Source organism: Notothenia coriiceps, unplaced genomic scaffold (genome assembly GCF_000735185.1).
Source record: "Notothenia coriiceps isolate Sejong01 unplaced genomic scaffold, NC01 NC01_scaffold00001737, whole genome shotgun sequence".
NCBI classification, from domain to species: Eukaryota; Metazoa; Chordata; class Actinopteri; order Perciformes; family Nototheniidae; genus Notothenia; species Notothenia coriiceps.
In genome coordinates this window covers 33,001-46,587 of record NW_011334438.1, presented here as the reverse complement: position 1 = coordinate 46,587, position 13,587 = coordinate 33,001, and the positions used below count along the sequence as shown (strand labels likewise).

The 13,587-nt window shown below is 42.5% G+C and overlaps 1 protein-coding gene across 2 annotated transcripts; it reads right to left on the bottom strand.

Annotated features, from left to right (window-relative positions):
- Positions 1–687: 687 nt before the first annotated feature.
- On the bottom strand, positions 688–12,765 carry brpf3b (bromodomain and PHD finger containing, 3b). Of its 2 annotated transcripts, none has more exons than XM_010792249.1 (13): positions 12,421–12,765; positions 9,838–11,381; positions 9,527–9,683; positions 9,185–9,316; positions 8,680–8,808; positions 7,676–7,988; positions 6,766–7,050; positions 5,476–6,063; positions 4,845–4,926; positions 4,670–4,758; positions 4,423–4,517; positions 3,558–3,712; positions 688–1,986 (listed from the first exon to the last, which is right to left on the bottom strand). In XM_010792249.1, the coding sequence occupies exons 2-13, from the start codon at positions 11,355–11,357 to the stop codon at positions 1,803–1,805; spliced, it is 3,729 nt and encodes a 1,242-aa protein (XP_010790551.1). In that variant the 5' UTR covers positions 11,358–11,381; positions 12,421–12,765; the 3' UTR covers positions 688–1,802. The 2 variants fall into 2 exon arrangements, with proteins under 2 accessions (XP_010790551.1, XP_010790559.1); XM_010792257.1 differs by having other exon boundaries at positions 5,476–6,060.
- Positions 12,766–13,587: the final 822 nt, after the last annotated feature.

The window sequence follows — 13,587 nt, the reverse complement described above, 5'->3', positions numbered from 1 at the left end:
GAGTTGTCTTCATAGGATAGAGACGCAATGACCCGCCCTAAGCTGCCTCTGATTGGTTTGTATACGTGGTGCCTTTCGTTGGGGGCTGATGATTGGTTATCACATATCTCAGTCAGACAATCGGGGGCAGAATAGGGCGGGCTCACCCTGTCCCTGACTCAAACTACGGAAAGCCTCAAGCAACAAGTTATGGAAATATATCATTAAATTAAAAAAATAATTATAAAGTAGTGAGAGGGGGGAAAAAAGCGTGTGAAATGGCAAGTGTGGCGTGAGGCGTGTGAAGAGGTTAAATTGCGTGACTCTCACTCTCAAAGGGTGAGATTTGGCAGCTCTGGGAAAAGTACTTTCTGAAAACATTTCAAAAACAAAATCGTATAGAATGGCAAAAATATCAGTCATTTAAAAAAATGTAATCAATAAGTAATGGGATAGTACGTATAATAATGATATAATAGCTTTTGTCTAGACATGTCTTTCTTTCAAAACAATTAAATGTATAGGTATTTTTATAACTGTTAACAGAGCTAACTTGAAGTTACAATACTGTTTGAGATTTCTGTGTGAATCATTGTTTGTAAAGCATTTACAGTATTTAAATATCTAACAAGTGATTATAATTGAATAATGAAAGAGTGTGAACTGATCCCACGTTTGCTTTTTTTTTAAATAATAAAAAGACTGCAGTTAAGTATCCCAAAAGGTTTTAATAGAGCATTTATTTCCCAAATATGGGAATACTGTTTTAGACAACATGTTTTAGACAACATATTTGGTGAGCAGGTAAAATATGCAGGTAGTGCTACAAGCTTATAAGGTGTATCTTTCCATTTGATCAAATGGGGCTCTGGACAATAAATAGAATCTTCTGGGGGTCAGTGGTGAATGATGGTGGAGGGTCTTGAGTAAAATCATCGTTAACATCAAACCAAACATGATCTAATCTGTTAAAATGTTGACTGCATTTCTTTAAAAACCTCACTCTGTTGTTTTAAATAAGATTTCATTCTCAAAATTCACCAATATATCTTTATTTCTATAATTCTGTCATCCATAAATAAATTATTTCTCTCTGTATCAAAAAGAGAATTCAGATATAAAGAACAATGGCTCATTGTGTTGTATGCTCTCAATGTACACACAAACACAGCACAATGAAATGATGTAAAGACGAGCGAAGCACACTGCAGCACTTCAGGAATTATTTCATCTCCGCAAATATACGCAGCCTCGCTTTGCCCCTGTAGCTTGATTGAAATACGCATTTTAAAAACAGCAACATTAAATTAAATCGGGCCTGGTAAAACACATACATATGTACACAAAGTGTGCCTTAATAATATACAAGTGTCTTTGTAAAAGATTAAAATGTAAAAAGCTATTGTATAAAAGATGGCAGTGATCCATTCATACGTCTTCTATAAATATGTCAAATCTCTTTTCCTGACAATTTGATTCCTTGGCAGTAGCATCATACAAAATAGAGGGGAATTATTTTACATTTGATCCACCACACATCTAGGTGGAGTAAGCAGATACCTCGATACGTCCCTGAACAGGGTTTAACGCTTACTGACGCAGCAACGCAGGACCTAAAGGGAACTTCATCCCCCCCGGCAGGAAGGCAAACACCACCGCTGTGTGTGCGTGTGTCACACACTAGTGGTTTGGTACGACAGTCCAGGACTATGTGCTGTGGCGACCTCTTCAGATTGCAGTGTGAATAAAGATTCCACCTGCTGCTTTAAGACCAAGGGGAGATGCATAGTGTCTGACTGGGCTCTCAGGGCTCAGCTCGCCCCCTACAGGTAGTTGGAGGTCACAAAGCCGTGGCTGTGGCTGACCCGGCTCTGGTGGATCATGGCGCGGTCGTACGCCACCTGGACAGACTTGCGGATACTGGTTTTGCGTCCCTCCATTATCCGCAGCTTGTCCGCTGTGTCGTCCACACCCAAGGGTGTCACCTTGTCACGTTGCAGCCACTGCCTATAGGACCAGAGACACAGGTTGATGATGTCACTGCTTTGGACCCATTGCATGCTGATCCTTGTGTTTAATGTAAAGATGTACAGAAAAACTATACAGATATTCATTATTTTTTAAATAAGATAAAATTCAGGCCACAAAAAAGCAAATGAAATAAAATGATGAAACAACTAATGAATAATAATAAATGTATTTGTATTATTAAACTGCATAGGCTTATAATGTGATATCAAATTAAATTAGATCCAAGAAACAGATTGGTCTTTGTTAAAAAAACTAAAGTGACACTTCTTTACCAAGGATTTTATTGTCCTACAAAAACTAGTTATTGTGTAGGGATATATATATATATATATATATATATATATATTTATATTTCTAAATATATATAACGTTCGGGTCTGTTGAAACTTCAGTCAATTTGTATTAGTTTTACTCAGAAGATATAGTCTTGTTTCGATTCTAAAGACCTACTTTTATTAATCGTTACGCTATGGGTTTTCAAAACAAGAGCCATGCAAGTTAAATGTGTACATTATTGTTGAAATGATATGGAAAAGCACATAGTGTACCGTAATTTTCGGACTATAAGGCGCACCTGAATATAAGCCGCAGCAGCTAAATTGAATGATGTGTACATATATAAGCCGCACTGGACTATAAGCCGCAGGTGTTTTAATGTTTAATTACCATATGTAAGGGTTCGTGCACAGAGGGGATTGTCGGGAAAGAGATGGCTGTTTGAGGAAGCTCCCATTTATTAACATTTCAACAAACAAGTTGCATATTTGCATAACGTATTCAAGTGTTAGCATTTAGTGCAATAGTAGCTACAGAACATGTACTGTGCTGTGTAAACTGTACTGTATCACATAGCGTTTCAGACACACAAACTTTTCAACTTTCAAACTTAAACGGTGCGCTCCCAGCGCACGTACCGGCAGTGATCTACAGCAGCGGTTTTCAACCAGTGGTACGGGGACAAACTGTCTCGCTCTCGTAATGTCTGTCTGTCTTGCTCTCGTTCTGTCTCTCGTACCAATCTCGGTTCCACTTTTACTTTTGCGCGCTACCTGTCTCACTCTTTTCCGGCCTCCAGCTTTTCCTGCTGGAACCCGCCGCTTAAAGTTGGGGGGCGCGGACCGGCCATAGAGCCCATAGAGTTAAAGGTGGTGGCCGTGAGCTGTACAAATCCATAGATTAGCCGCACCGTTATATAAGCCGCAGCGTCGAAAAATTGGAAAAAAGGCGCGGCTTATAGTCCGAAAAGTACGGTAGTTTCTTTTCTGATGTAGAGGGTATAGGATGCAACTTAGGCATTATGAGGTTCGATAATTTGCTGGGTATTTAACTGTAACAATTTGAATTCTAATTTCATAACACCCAAGGTTTAGAACCACCTTTTTCATTACTTCACATGATGGTTAATGACATTGACAGGCCAATATCCAATAAAACATGTAAAAACAATTAATACAAATCTAGTATTCTTTTTAAGAGCAGCAGCAGCCTGGCTAACCGTCAGTGTGTCAGAAGGAGCTCTGCAGTAAACGTGTCCGTTCGACCCTCACCATGTCCGCTTGTTGTCGAAGAACAGCACCAGGTAAAGCCTCTCGTTGGCTTCCTCCTGCCTCTGCTCTCCCAGACAGAGGACTTCTTTGGGGGGGACAGGGATGGGCACCCCGTTGTGCAGCATGCCCTCCTCGGGCATCTCTGGGTCGATGATCTGGAACCGACACATAGTCAGTCTCACAAGAAATGTAAGTCTGTTTAGCACTGCACTCACACAGCCATTCTCTTCCTATTTCAGTTTCCACATCGGTTTAAATCCCCGTCAAGCTCATTTATGTAAATGTTGCAAAAGGTGCATACAGTATTTAAAGAGCTAGACTTAATAGTGATATTAAGGAGAGCAGTATGTCAAAAAAGTAACATGCCATAAAATAAGTCAAATTATTATATGTGATAGAAAAAAACAACGTTAATGCTTGCAGTAAATCCTGAATCTCAACGCGGTATTTTTTTTTTTTAATGCAAATCAATCACAATACCAACTTTCTCCAGTAATTCTAGAGTGGATTTTACCATAAATTGCATAGAAGTGAAAAGGCAAAGAAAGCAAAGGAACTGGCTCAGTCTTAGTCCACTGACTGGAGACCACTGGACATCCGTAAGGAAACATTTGTGACAAGAAAGTCATACTATAGTAAATAAAAATGCGTAATATATCCTAAAAAGTCCTATTAATGTATGAAAAAAGTTATTAAAAAAGTAATAGTTGCGGGCCGCCTTGTATTGGTAGAGCTGGCGGCCTTTTTTCCTGCCTGTCATCCCCTCTATAACCCTGTTTCCATTCTGTCTCTACAATAAAGGCAAACAATCTAAACAAGTAATAGTCTTATGTCATAAAACAGTCATAGTAGTATAAGGATTTACCAGAGCAGGGTAGGAGGGGTACCCCCGACACTTGGCCCACACCAGATCCAGAGGCTCCAGCTCCGTCCCATCATCTGACACCTGGCTGCTGTTCCCTGCAGCAGCAACATATATTTATTGAAAGAAGAACATTTACGGGACACATGTCATTTATTTTGAGGCCAAAGTGTTTGGTTTTGATGTTTTGTGAGCAAAATGGAGGGACAAAAGGGTGACATACAATCTTATACAGCAAGGAAAAACATACCAGTGTAGTCTGTGTCTCCATTGACTATATCCAGAAAGGGAACTTTGGAAAGAGCTGGTTTCCCGAGGCTCCGTTTGGGTGGAGAGCAGCTGTAACACGGCACATCGTACTGTTATTGTATTTTAATCATTACCATCACCACACAGCCACTGACAGCAGATATGTCACGTCTTACATTTCTTTGAGCAGGACTGGACAAGGGCTGTACTCAGAGTCGGACCCGCCGTCTTTGTGCTTGTTGAAGCCGTTTGTTAGTCCTGAAAGCAAATGAGAGAAATCTCAGAAAACCAGGAGGTAAAAACAGTTACGGGCACATCCAAGCGCAGCAATCTTGAATCTCATATCAGTAGCAAGGAAAACAACACAGCATTACCGTCATATAAAAAAAGAATACAGCACAGTATAAACACAGATAAGTGTCTGTGTAAGGGTAGAGGGAACTTTTGTTTTGATGATTTGGTAAACTTAAATGAACAGAAACGAGTTCCTGTTCTGTGATTAGGTAACAAGAGGATGCAAACCTGATGTGATGAACAAAACATTTAAATGGCTAAAATACAAGTTACAGACTGCTTCTTTATCTTTTTAACGAGCGACGACAAGCCTGTTTTTAAAGTAAACATGTAGCTACATTTAGCTTTACTTAGAAGGGAAACTGTAGCATCTGCAACATACATTTCATTCATTACTTCACTTTGATTTGCTGTCAGATATTATATAGGACATGTTCACTGGTAGCAAACAAGACATACAAGAGTTTCTAACATAGCAATGTTAAACCAATGTAACAAAGTAAAGCCTCTCACCCCGTTCCAGTGTATGGTTTGGCGTCTTCTCCAGCTCACTATCTGAGCCCATGTTTCGACTGGGGGTCCGTTGTTCATTGAGGGTGGGGGGTCCGGGACTTTTCTGTGGGGTCTTGGATGGAGTGGACAAAGGTGTGGAGGCTGGGGTACTGGCTGTGGAGTTGGGGGCTGTGGGGGCGTCCTGCGGCCCCTTCCCGTTCCGCAGAGGATTGTCTCTCTCTCTGAACAGCTTCGCTCCATTTTTTGCCTTCTTGAACAATACAGAGGTTCGTCGCCCGACTCCCCCAGTGGTGGGCCGCGGGGGGGAGCTGAGCTCAGGCAGGCCATTGACCACCGCCTGTCCTTCGCTGTGCAAAATGGGTGGGGGCGACACCGGCCGCTCCTGTGCTTTCGTGCAATTCAAGTTCTCTGTGGTGATGTCTGAGGGCTCACATTCCATCTTGAGGCGTTTGCAGGCCCAGTTGGAGGGCTGGTGCTCCCCTGTGATTGGCCGCAGGGTGGGAGGCCCCAGATGTGCGTCTCCGCAGCGTGGAGGCGGAGCCGGCCCTGTTGGCTCCAGTTTTGGGGGAGAAGTGGATTTGACGTCTTCTAGAGGATAAGGAAGAAAAAAAAATCAACTCAAATTTCACTCAGCGTTAATTTCAAATGAATGTCCATTTAGTATGTAGTGTGATGTGGTGGTGTAGTTTGCACATGGTGTCACTTCATAATGGGTTACACTTTCATTCTAACAGTCTAACCAGAGCCCAAAGGGAGTTGGGGCGTTCTGTAGATATGGACGAGCTTATCAAGACGAGTGAATATTAACTTTGCTCTCACAACTGTACACCAGCAACATGGTAACATGGCAGTATTTAATGACTGACACAAATCACAGGTGTTCTGCCCACCTCCTCTACGGCAGCAAGAGACTGTTTGACTGGAGCAGTCTGGAGTCAGAAGTGGGATGACATGGCATGACTACGTGGCCAATGGAGAGTGGTGAGTCCATGAGAGTGAAGTATAGAAGGTGCAGACATAGAGTGCACTGGGAGAGAGGAGTTGTGAGGCAGCCATGGCTAACGAGACTCTGTGGGCCCCTACTTACTAGACTGGAGACAGTGGGGTGGTTGGGGTTGGTGCGTGGGGGGGACCCTGGCTCAATTACCTGAGGACAATGTTCTGTTAGCTCATGTTTACAACTGGTCTCATAAAAAAAAAAGAAAGAAAAAGAAAAAGAAAAAAAAGAGGCTTTAAAAAGGTGCATGCATTGGCAATGTTCATACTGTTGATGTGCTGTTCATCACCCACCTTTGTCCGAAGACAAAAGGCTGTTGTCTGCCTTGGCATCTTTGTCGTCATCTTCCTCCTCATCCTCGTCCTCTTCCTTCAGATGACCGTTGAGGAGGCTGTGGCGGGAGGGTTGGCCCTGCCTGTGGCGGATGCTGTTGATCTCCCGACGGAGCAGGCGGACGCGTCGGGTTCGGGCGCCGCTGCATCGCATGGAGGAGACAAAGTCCATCTTTTCTAGCAGCTCCTTCAGCTGCTCCTCCACGGTCATGTGAAGCCGGTTGTCTGGGTCCAACACACTGTCAACTGCACACAACAGGACACAAACATGAGTTTAACACTGGCAGTGTGCTAAAGAGCAAATCATTTGAAAACAAGACATTTATTATCTCTGAACCAACTCACTACTCAAGACTGCAATAAAAAGGTACTTCTACATCACTTTTCAGTTTGCCAAAGCTAGGTAAACTGTCTAAAGACACAGTATATTGTGAATTCTTGATTGGCACATTTAAACCTGCCAGTACAAAATGTATATTATGATTATACATGTTTAAATAATTACACATCAGTAAATTGAAGAAGATTGATACAAGACCACAGATCCCCAACAGATTCTATGTGGAAACAGTTTTTAGAAAAAGAAGACCCAGTTAAATATACAACCTCCTGCAATCTTGCCAAAAAAAAGTTAAATTGTATACCATATCTGAAACTGAATCCAAGCTGAATTGAATTCTGATCCCATTAAATCAACTTTGTGTTTTGTTGCATTATTGTTGAAAATAAATATTTTTCTTAAATTCACTGGACTAGACCTTACATCCATGTATGCATCATATCATATGAGAGGAATACAGTATATACAGACCCCTATCTAAAGAACAAATGGTGTTAACATCTCATGTGTATTTCCAGCACTGTGACTCACCATCCTCCCAGGTGCAGCTGTAAAAGTCTCGTTTCTGCGGCGACTCTAGGAGGTGCATGCCGGTGTTCAGGTCCAGGCCGGTGTTGGTGGCTTGGCGCTGGGCGTGGCGCAGTACGGCTCCCCCTAAGTCTCTGAGACGTAGCCCTACCCGATGGAAAACGGTGTCCTTCCCGTTGTAGAGGAGGCAGTTGGACACCATCAAGTTGAAGTCGGTCTCCAGGTCAGACAGTGAGCGGTAGGCGTGACTCTCAAGCTTAGAGCGCATGGTGGAAAAGTCCATGGGCTGGCTGATGAACTCTGGGTAGTCTGGGACCTGAGGGGAGACATAACTGCAGTTACTGAGAGGAATGGACACGTATTGGTAGGAACAAATACAAATGAGTTCAAGTGTAAATAATAGGACAGGTGGAAAAGGCTATCGATGGATGAGGTGCTACATCGGGCATCCTTGATCCAGGAAGTGAAAGTCCCATTCACCCCCCACCCCTACAAATGTCACATAACTTACAGGTGCAGTGCTTTGGCAGCTTTGATGGGCAAGACACAGTAAAATTGTCAATATAAAAGATAAAGAACTATATTATAAAATATCTGGTTCTGGCTAAGAAGATTGAACATACTTTGCCTAAAATTGGAAAAAGGTAGATGGCTTTCTACAAGGTATAATTTCATAACCATGCATTCAATGATTCATGTGCACCTCAAATGGAAATAAAGAGTATGCTGTTGAGACAACTGATTTACAATATGTGGCTTAAATCTGTTCACTTTAAATATCTGGGTTAGCGTTTCTTTCTAATTTGCCTGAATGAAGGTAAGATTTACAGAGGGGAAAGAACATAAACCTATAGGGTCTTAACATTATCTAGGATATTGAAAAGCTTCTCTGATAAGTAAGACTGAGCATGTCAATTAAATAAAAAATGTCATTCCACGTCACAACTCTATACATCCTGCTTGCATCTGTACTTTGTAATTGGTGTTGAAGCAGTGTAATGTCTGACCTCTTTGATGTTCACTGGCTCTGCAAAGATCTCGGCTGTGTCCTTCTCCTGTAGTTGGTCCAGAGTGGAGCGGAGCAGCATCAACATTGGGGTCAACTGCATCTGAAGAGCTTCCTGGTGAACTTTGACCTGCAGTTGTGAGGGGATAAGCATTCGACGTCACCATATGTGAAAGTTGAAACAAGTTTTATACAGACTGCCTAAATGCTAAAGGCAAGGGACACAGTGTGGGGCGATACTTGTGAAGGAAACTAGCTAATTGTTTTTTGTAAGAGACAGTACATTATCTATTTCTACAAAGATGTCCAAAGCAGACCAGAATATCAAGTTGTGTTTACAACTGGTCACATTTCAACATCCAAAGACCACTGGAGGTCCAGTACATCATCTGTATAAAAAAATATATTTGTTTCCTGATGCTTCTAAATAGGTAACAGATACATTAAAAAAACAGAACAATGAAATACAGTTAATTGCCTGTGAGTGTTTGATATTCATATGTCACCTGTTCCCGTTTGAGTTTCTCCCTCTTTCGGATGAGCTCCACCAACAGCCTGGCTTTTTCAAGATCATGCCGCAGCTTCTGCCAGTACCTCAGTGCTTCTCTGGCAGCAGAAACCTTCTCATCCACCTCGGGCTACCAAGTACACAAATAACATTTATTATTTTCAGCTCTGTTGTATAGTGACTGTATCAGAGATGTAACTAAGGGCATTCAATGCATTTTGGAAATAGTTGGGTAGGACAATGGTTATAGAAATGTGCAGCAACGCAAATCACCAATTATGGTTGTTATCAGTAAAGTACAGAAAATGTCGCAGAGTGTAGAACAGTGTGCGACCCTGACCTGTTCAGTAATCCTTTGGGATTGGACATTAGAGTGCATACACCGAATCAGCGGCACACCGTTCCTGGACTGACGTTTCAGCAGCCAGTAGTTATGCAGCCTATGGGTGAACTGGTTTTTCCTTTGAAAGATAATTCCTTTACAGATGATATTCAGCCTATAAAAAAGAGATGGATGCAAGACAGACATCAGATTATGCATCTCCAAAGAAATGTTTTTATTTGTGTATTTAAATTAGCTAGCAGAACAAAAAAACATTTCATTTTAGTTGACCAACAGACAACATTCTTGTATTAAAAAATAAATCCAACCTGCTTGTGGGTATCTGAGGCACTGTGGCTTGTGGTGATGAACTTTGTTGCGCTATTGCCTCTGCGCCCTTCTTCCCTTTCTTTTTGTCATTCTTGGCACCATCTTCCGACTTCCTGCCTTTTTTCGGTGTAACAGGGCCATCTGTGTAGGCACTTCGTCCTCTACTGGCCCTCCCCCTGCTGCCCACCACTCTTCCTTCACTCTCCTCATCTGAGACGGCCTCTTGTCCAGGAGGTGAATGGGCCACACAGAACGCAGTCTTCTTAACAGAAAACGTTGTCCCGTGAACGTTTGTCTCTCGCACAGGATCGATCTTCATAAACAGGCCAGCGCGCTGAGCACATGTGACGTGAAACGCAGTGTAACAGTTGGCCTTGTGGCATTGAATTGATGCACCGCGGCCCTTCTGTTTGCACAGGTAGCAGGTCAGTTTCCAGCGTGCCGGGGGGATGTTGCTAACCCCTTCTATTGGTTCTAGAAAAACTGTATTGGCAAAGCACACTTCAGGGATCCAGATGGCACAGACCACATGAGCCCAGCGTCCGTCACTTGTTTGCTTGAATGCACCACCACGGTTCGGACATAGAACACAGTCAACAGGTTTCTGAGGGGACTGGAGGCAGCAGCGGCAGAGCCACTGGCCCTCAGGGATGTAGGGAACACCGTAACACTCCTGGTGCACAGCCAGGTTGCAGGAGTCACAGAAAAGGATAACATTGCTGTTGAGGCACTCATCATCCAGGCACACGCAGCAGAAGGCATCGTCGTCAATAGCACTCTGGGAGGGCGCCCGGCTGCGGGCTTCCCGGTACGCCTCCTCCTCTAGTCGGTCAACAAGCAGCTCAAAAGTGTCCGGTTTGACAGCTGAGTATCCCGCCGACATCCGGCCGGCATTGACCATCTCCAGCCAGGCGGTGTCCTCGTCGTCCATGTCATATTGTGCCTCAGCTTCCTGATCCTCAGCTGAGCGCTCAATGTAGCGGTAATATGCGGCAGGTAGAGGAGGAGCCTCGACCGGTTTGAAGGTTTCTAGCACATGAAACTTAGGTTCAGGGAGAGTCATGTGCTGAAGGTGTGATGCATTTAACTTTTCCGGTGTTTGGGGATGAGAATTGGTACAGTGGTTTTTGGAAGGCGATTTGACAGGACATTTGGAGTCTTTCCTGCGTCCTCGGGGTGTGGGGGGTTTGCGGACACTGCTGGTGGGAGATGATGACTGCTCACTGTTCTCCTTGTTGCTGTTACACTCACTTATGTCCTGAGCCATCATCTCATCATCGGTAATGACCTCGAGAGGCTCCAGAATAGAAATGCGGTGAAGCCTACCATCTAGTTCCACCTCTACTACCTTTTGGGCCTGGGTGTAAGAAAGGGTTTCTCTGCTCGGAGATGCCTTGAGGCTGTAAGGGGATGGAGATCGCTGGCGGGCACCCCCACGCCCGCCAACCGTCCCATTGGACTTCCTGACATCAGCCCCACTTCCTGCGGCCACCTGGCCTTTACGACGTGGCTTCCTCATAGGCCACCAATCACAATGTACCTCCTGTAGGTTTAAAAGCAGACATAATAATATGAGAAAACATTATTGTCAGTCTGTTAATAATAATAACATATTCTGAACAACATTAAGCATTTCATGATGAATTGTAGATTATTATGTCATAATAATTGTGAAGCAAACCTGTATTCTTATCTAGTTAGACTTATTGAACAGCTTTAATCCCCCTTGTGTTCCTAATATATTTACAGAAATAAGCAATATCTAATGCCATTGCCACAACGACGGTATGAAACTGAAATATTAACATATTTCATGCCTTCTTGACATATTAAGTCATTCAAAACATCCCTGGCATAGCTTGAATGTTGCTGCACAGTGTTATTAGGCAGGGCTGGTGTAAACATTCCTTCACACACCTCAACTCGCAGAACTCTTTACTCACTCAATCAAAGTGGCTACATGAATAGATCGATGCATTGACAGCTGAACACTGCCAAACGTTTCACTGACAGTAAACACATGGCAAATAAAAATATGTAGATCATTCTTGACTTTATCTCATAAACTGTTGGCAACTACTATCAGGGCTAGGCACAACGCAATAAGCGCATCCAATCAGCTTTGAGGAAGAATTGACTGATCCTCGTCTGAGCCAATCAGCTTTAAGAATAATGCGGTCTCAACAGATCAGTGTCCTTATTTCGAGCGTAAAATGTCAGCCATATTTACAGTTTAAAAACACTATAAAAAGCTCTTCTTTAGATTCATTTAAACTACATATTTGGAATGCCGATGCAGTGCTTTGTATTGTCAAGTCGGGATGAAAAAGGAACATCATTGTGACAGTATTTCCGTACGTTACTCTGGTAAAAAAAAAGTGCCGAGAGAAGTAGTCAAATATATCAGCTAGCTAACCTGCTAACTTTAAAAGATTGGCATAACTAACATTATCTGCCTCGTTATATTTTGCCATAGTCAAGGCGCATAACAACTTAAACCGTTGCTAGGTTAAAAGGGGATTAACCGTTTTAAGCCACTCTTTAATAAATAAACAGTGCGTAGCAAACTTGAACCATCTTACCTATTATGGCAACTGACTGACACAGGTAGCTCGACAGCCGGCGGTCTGAAGCCGCTTCTACAGTAATGGTTGACCAGCCAGCCGCCTTACTTGCTGTACTCTCGAAGCTACTAGCTACCGTTAGCCAGCTACAGTTTACTGGCAGCGCCGGTGAATATAGCTATTTTATACCGCCTCCGTTTCTTCACAAGACGGCGTTTGGGAGTCAATCCCAAAGGCTTACTGAGAATACGAGCGGTACATTTGCATTAATAACAGCGTTTTGTCGAAATAATTTTGTGAGAAGGAGAGATTGTAGCCCCGTTCGGTTAGCTGGCTAGCTATTTGGGATCCTGAGTATGTACACCGACATTAGCAAGAATAAAATCATAGGACTTCCGGGTAGATGTTTCAAAATAAAGTCCTTATTGGCACATTAAGTGTTTGAATGTTTCACGATTAGAACAACTCTAAATAAGACGACATTTAAATACACTTATTTTTTCCCTCCTGCCAGCATATCCTTACCCCAGTATATTATTGGAATAGAGTCAAAAATAAATGAATGTTGTTGTCAAAACATGTATTGAAATGTGGCAGAAGTTGGAAGAGCAGTATGGTAATAGGTATAGGCACTCCGGGTCTGCGTAATGCAGAGATACTTCCCCCATTGTTTTTATTATACATGTGGTTGTTGTAATTTACGTTAAATCACTCGTATTATGCACTCATATTACGTTTTGCTTTTATTAATTTTTCTTTTAAAATGTCCAATGTAAATAACTTTCAAATGAAGTAGAACTTTAAAGGGTCTTAATGGTCTTAATGGAAGAAATGCGCAAAATGAGTTCTCATGATATATTTTATTGTGACGCCGAAACAGCCTACTTCATGTTAACTTAATAACAGCAGTTTGCTAAAAGTTTAGCCCACCCCTTTGACATGACCAGGCCATGATTTTCGCGCGCAAGATACTCAACAGTGCCATGACAGATCAGTCAGGTATTGGTGTTAGTACAGCTTTCTGTATTCTAAATGTGCAACCCTTACCCTAAATAATATTCAAAATGTGTACCCCTTAGCCTAAAGAATATTATATGTCATGAAGCAGCCTTTTAATGTACCAGCTAAGTCATTACATATTTAAAAGCTTATGGTTTGGTGTACACTTAAAGAAGTTATAATAGA

What these genes read in the sequence shown, in the direction of transcription:
- brpf3b (XM_010792249.1), bottom strand. Translation starts at nt 11,357, where the DNA reads ATGAGGAAGCCACGTCGTAAAGGCCAGGTGGCCGCAGGAAGTGGGGCT. An exon ending in CCTTTTGTCTTCGGACAAAG is followed by an intron (nt 6,064 to 6,765) that starts GTGGGTGATGAA and finishes CTTATCCTCTAG; the next exon opens with AAGACGTCAAATCCACTTCT. An exon ending in AAACCATACACTGGAACGGG is followed by an intron (nt 4,927 to 5,475) that starts GTGAGAGGCTTT and finishes ATTTGCTTTCAG; the next exon opens with GACTAACAAACGGCTTCAAC.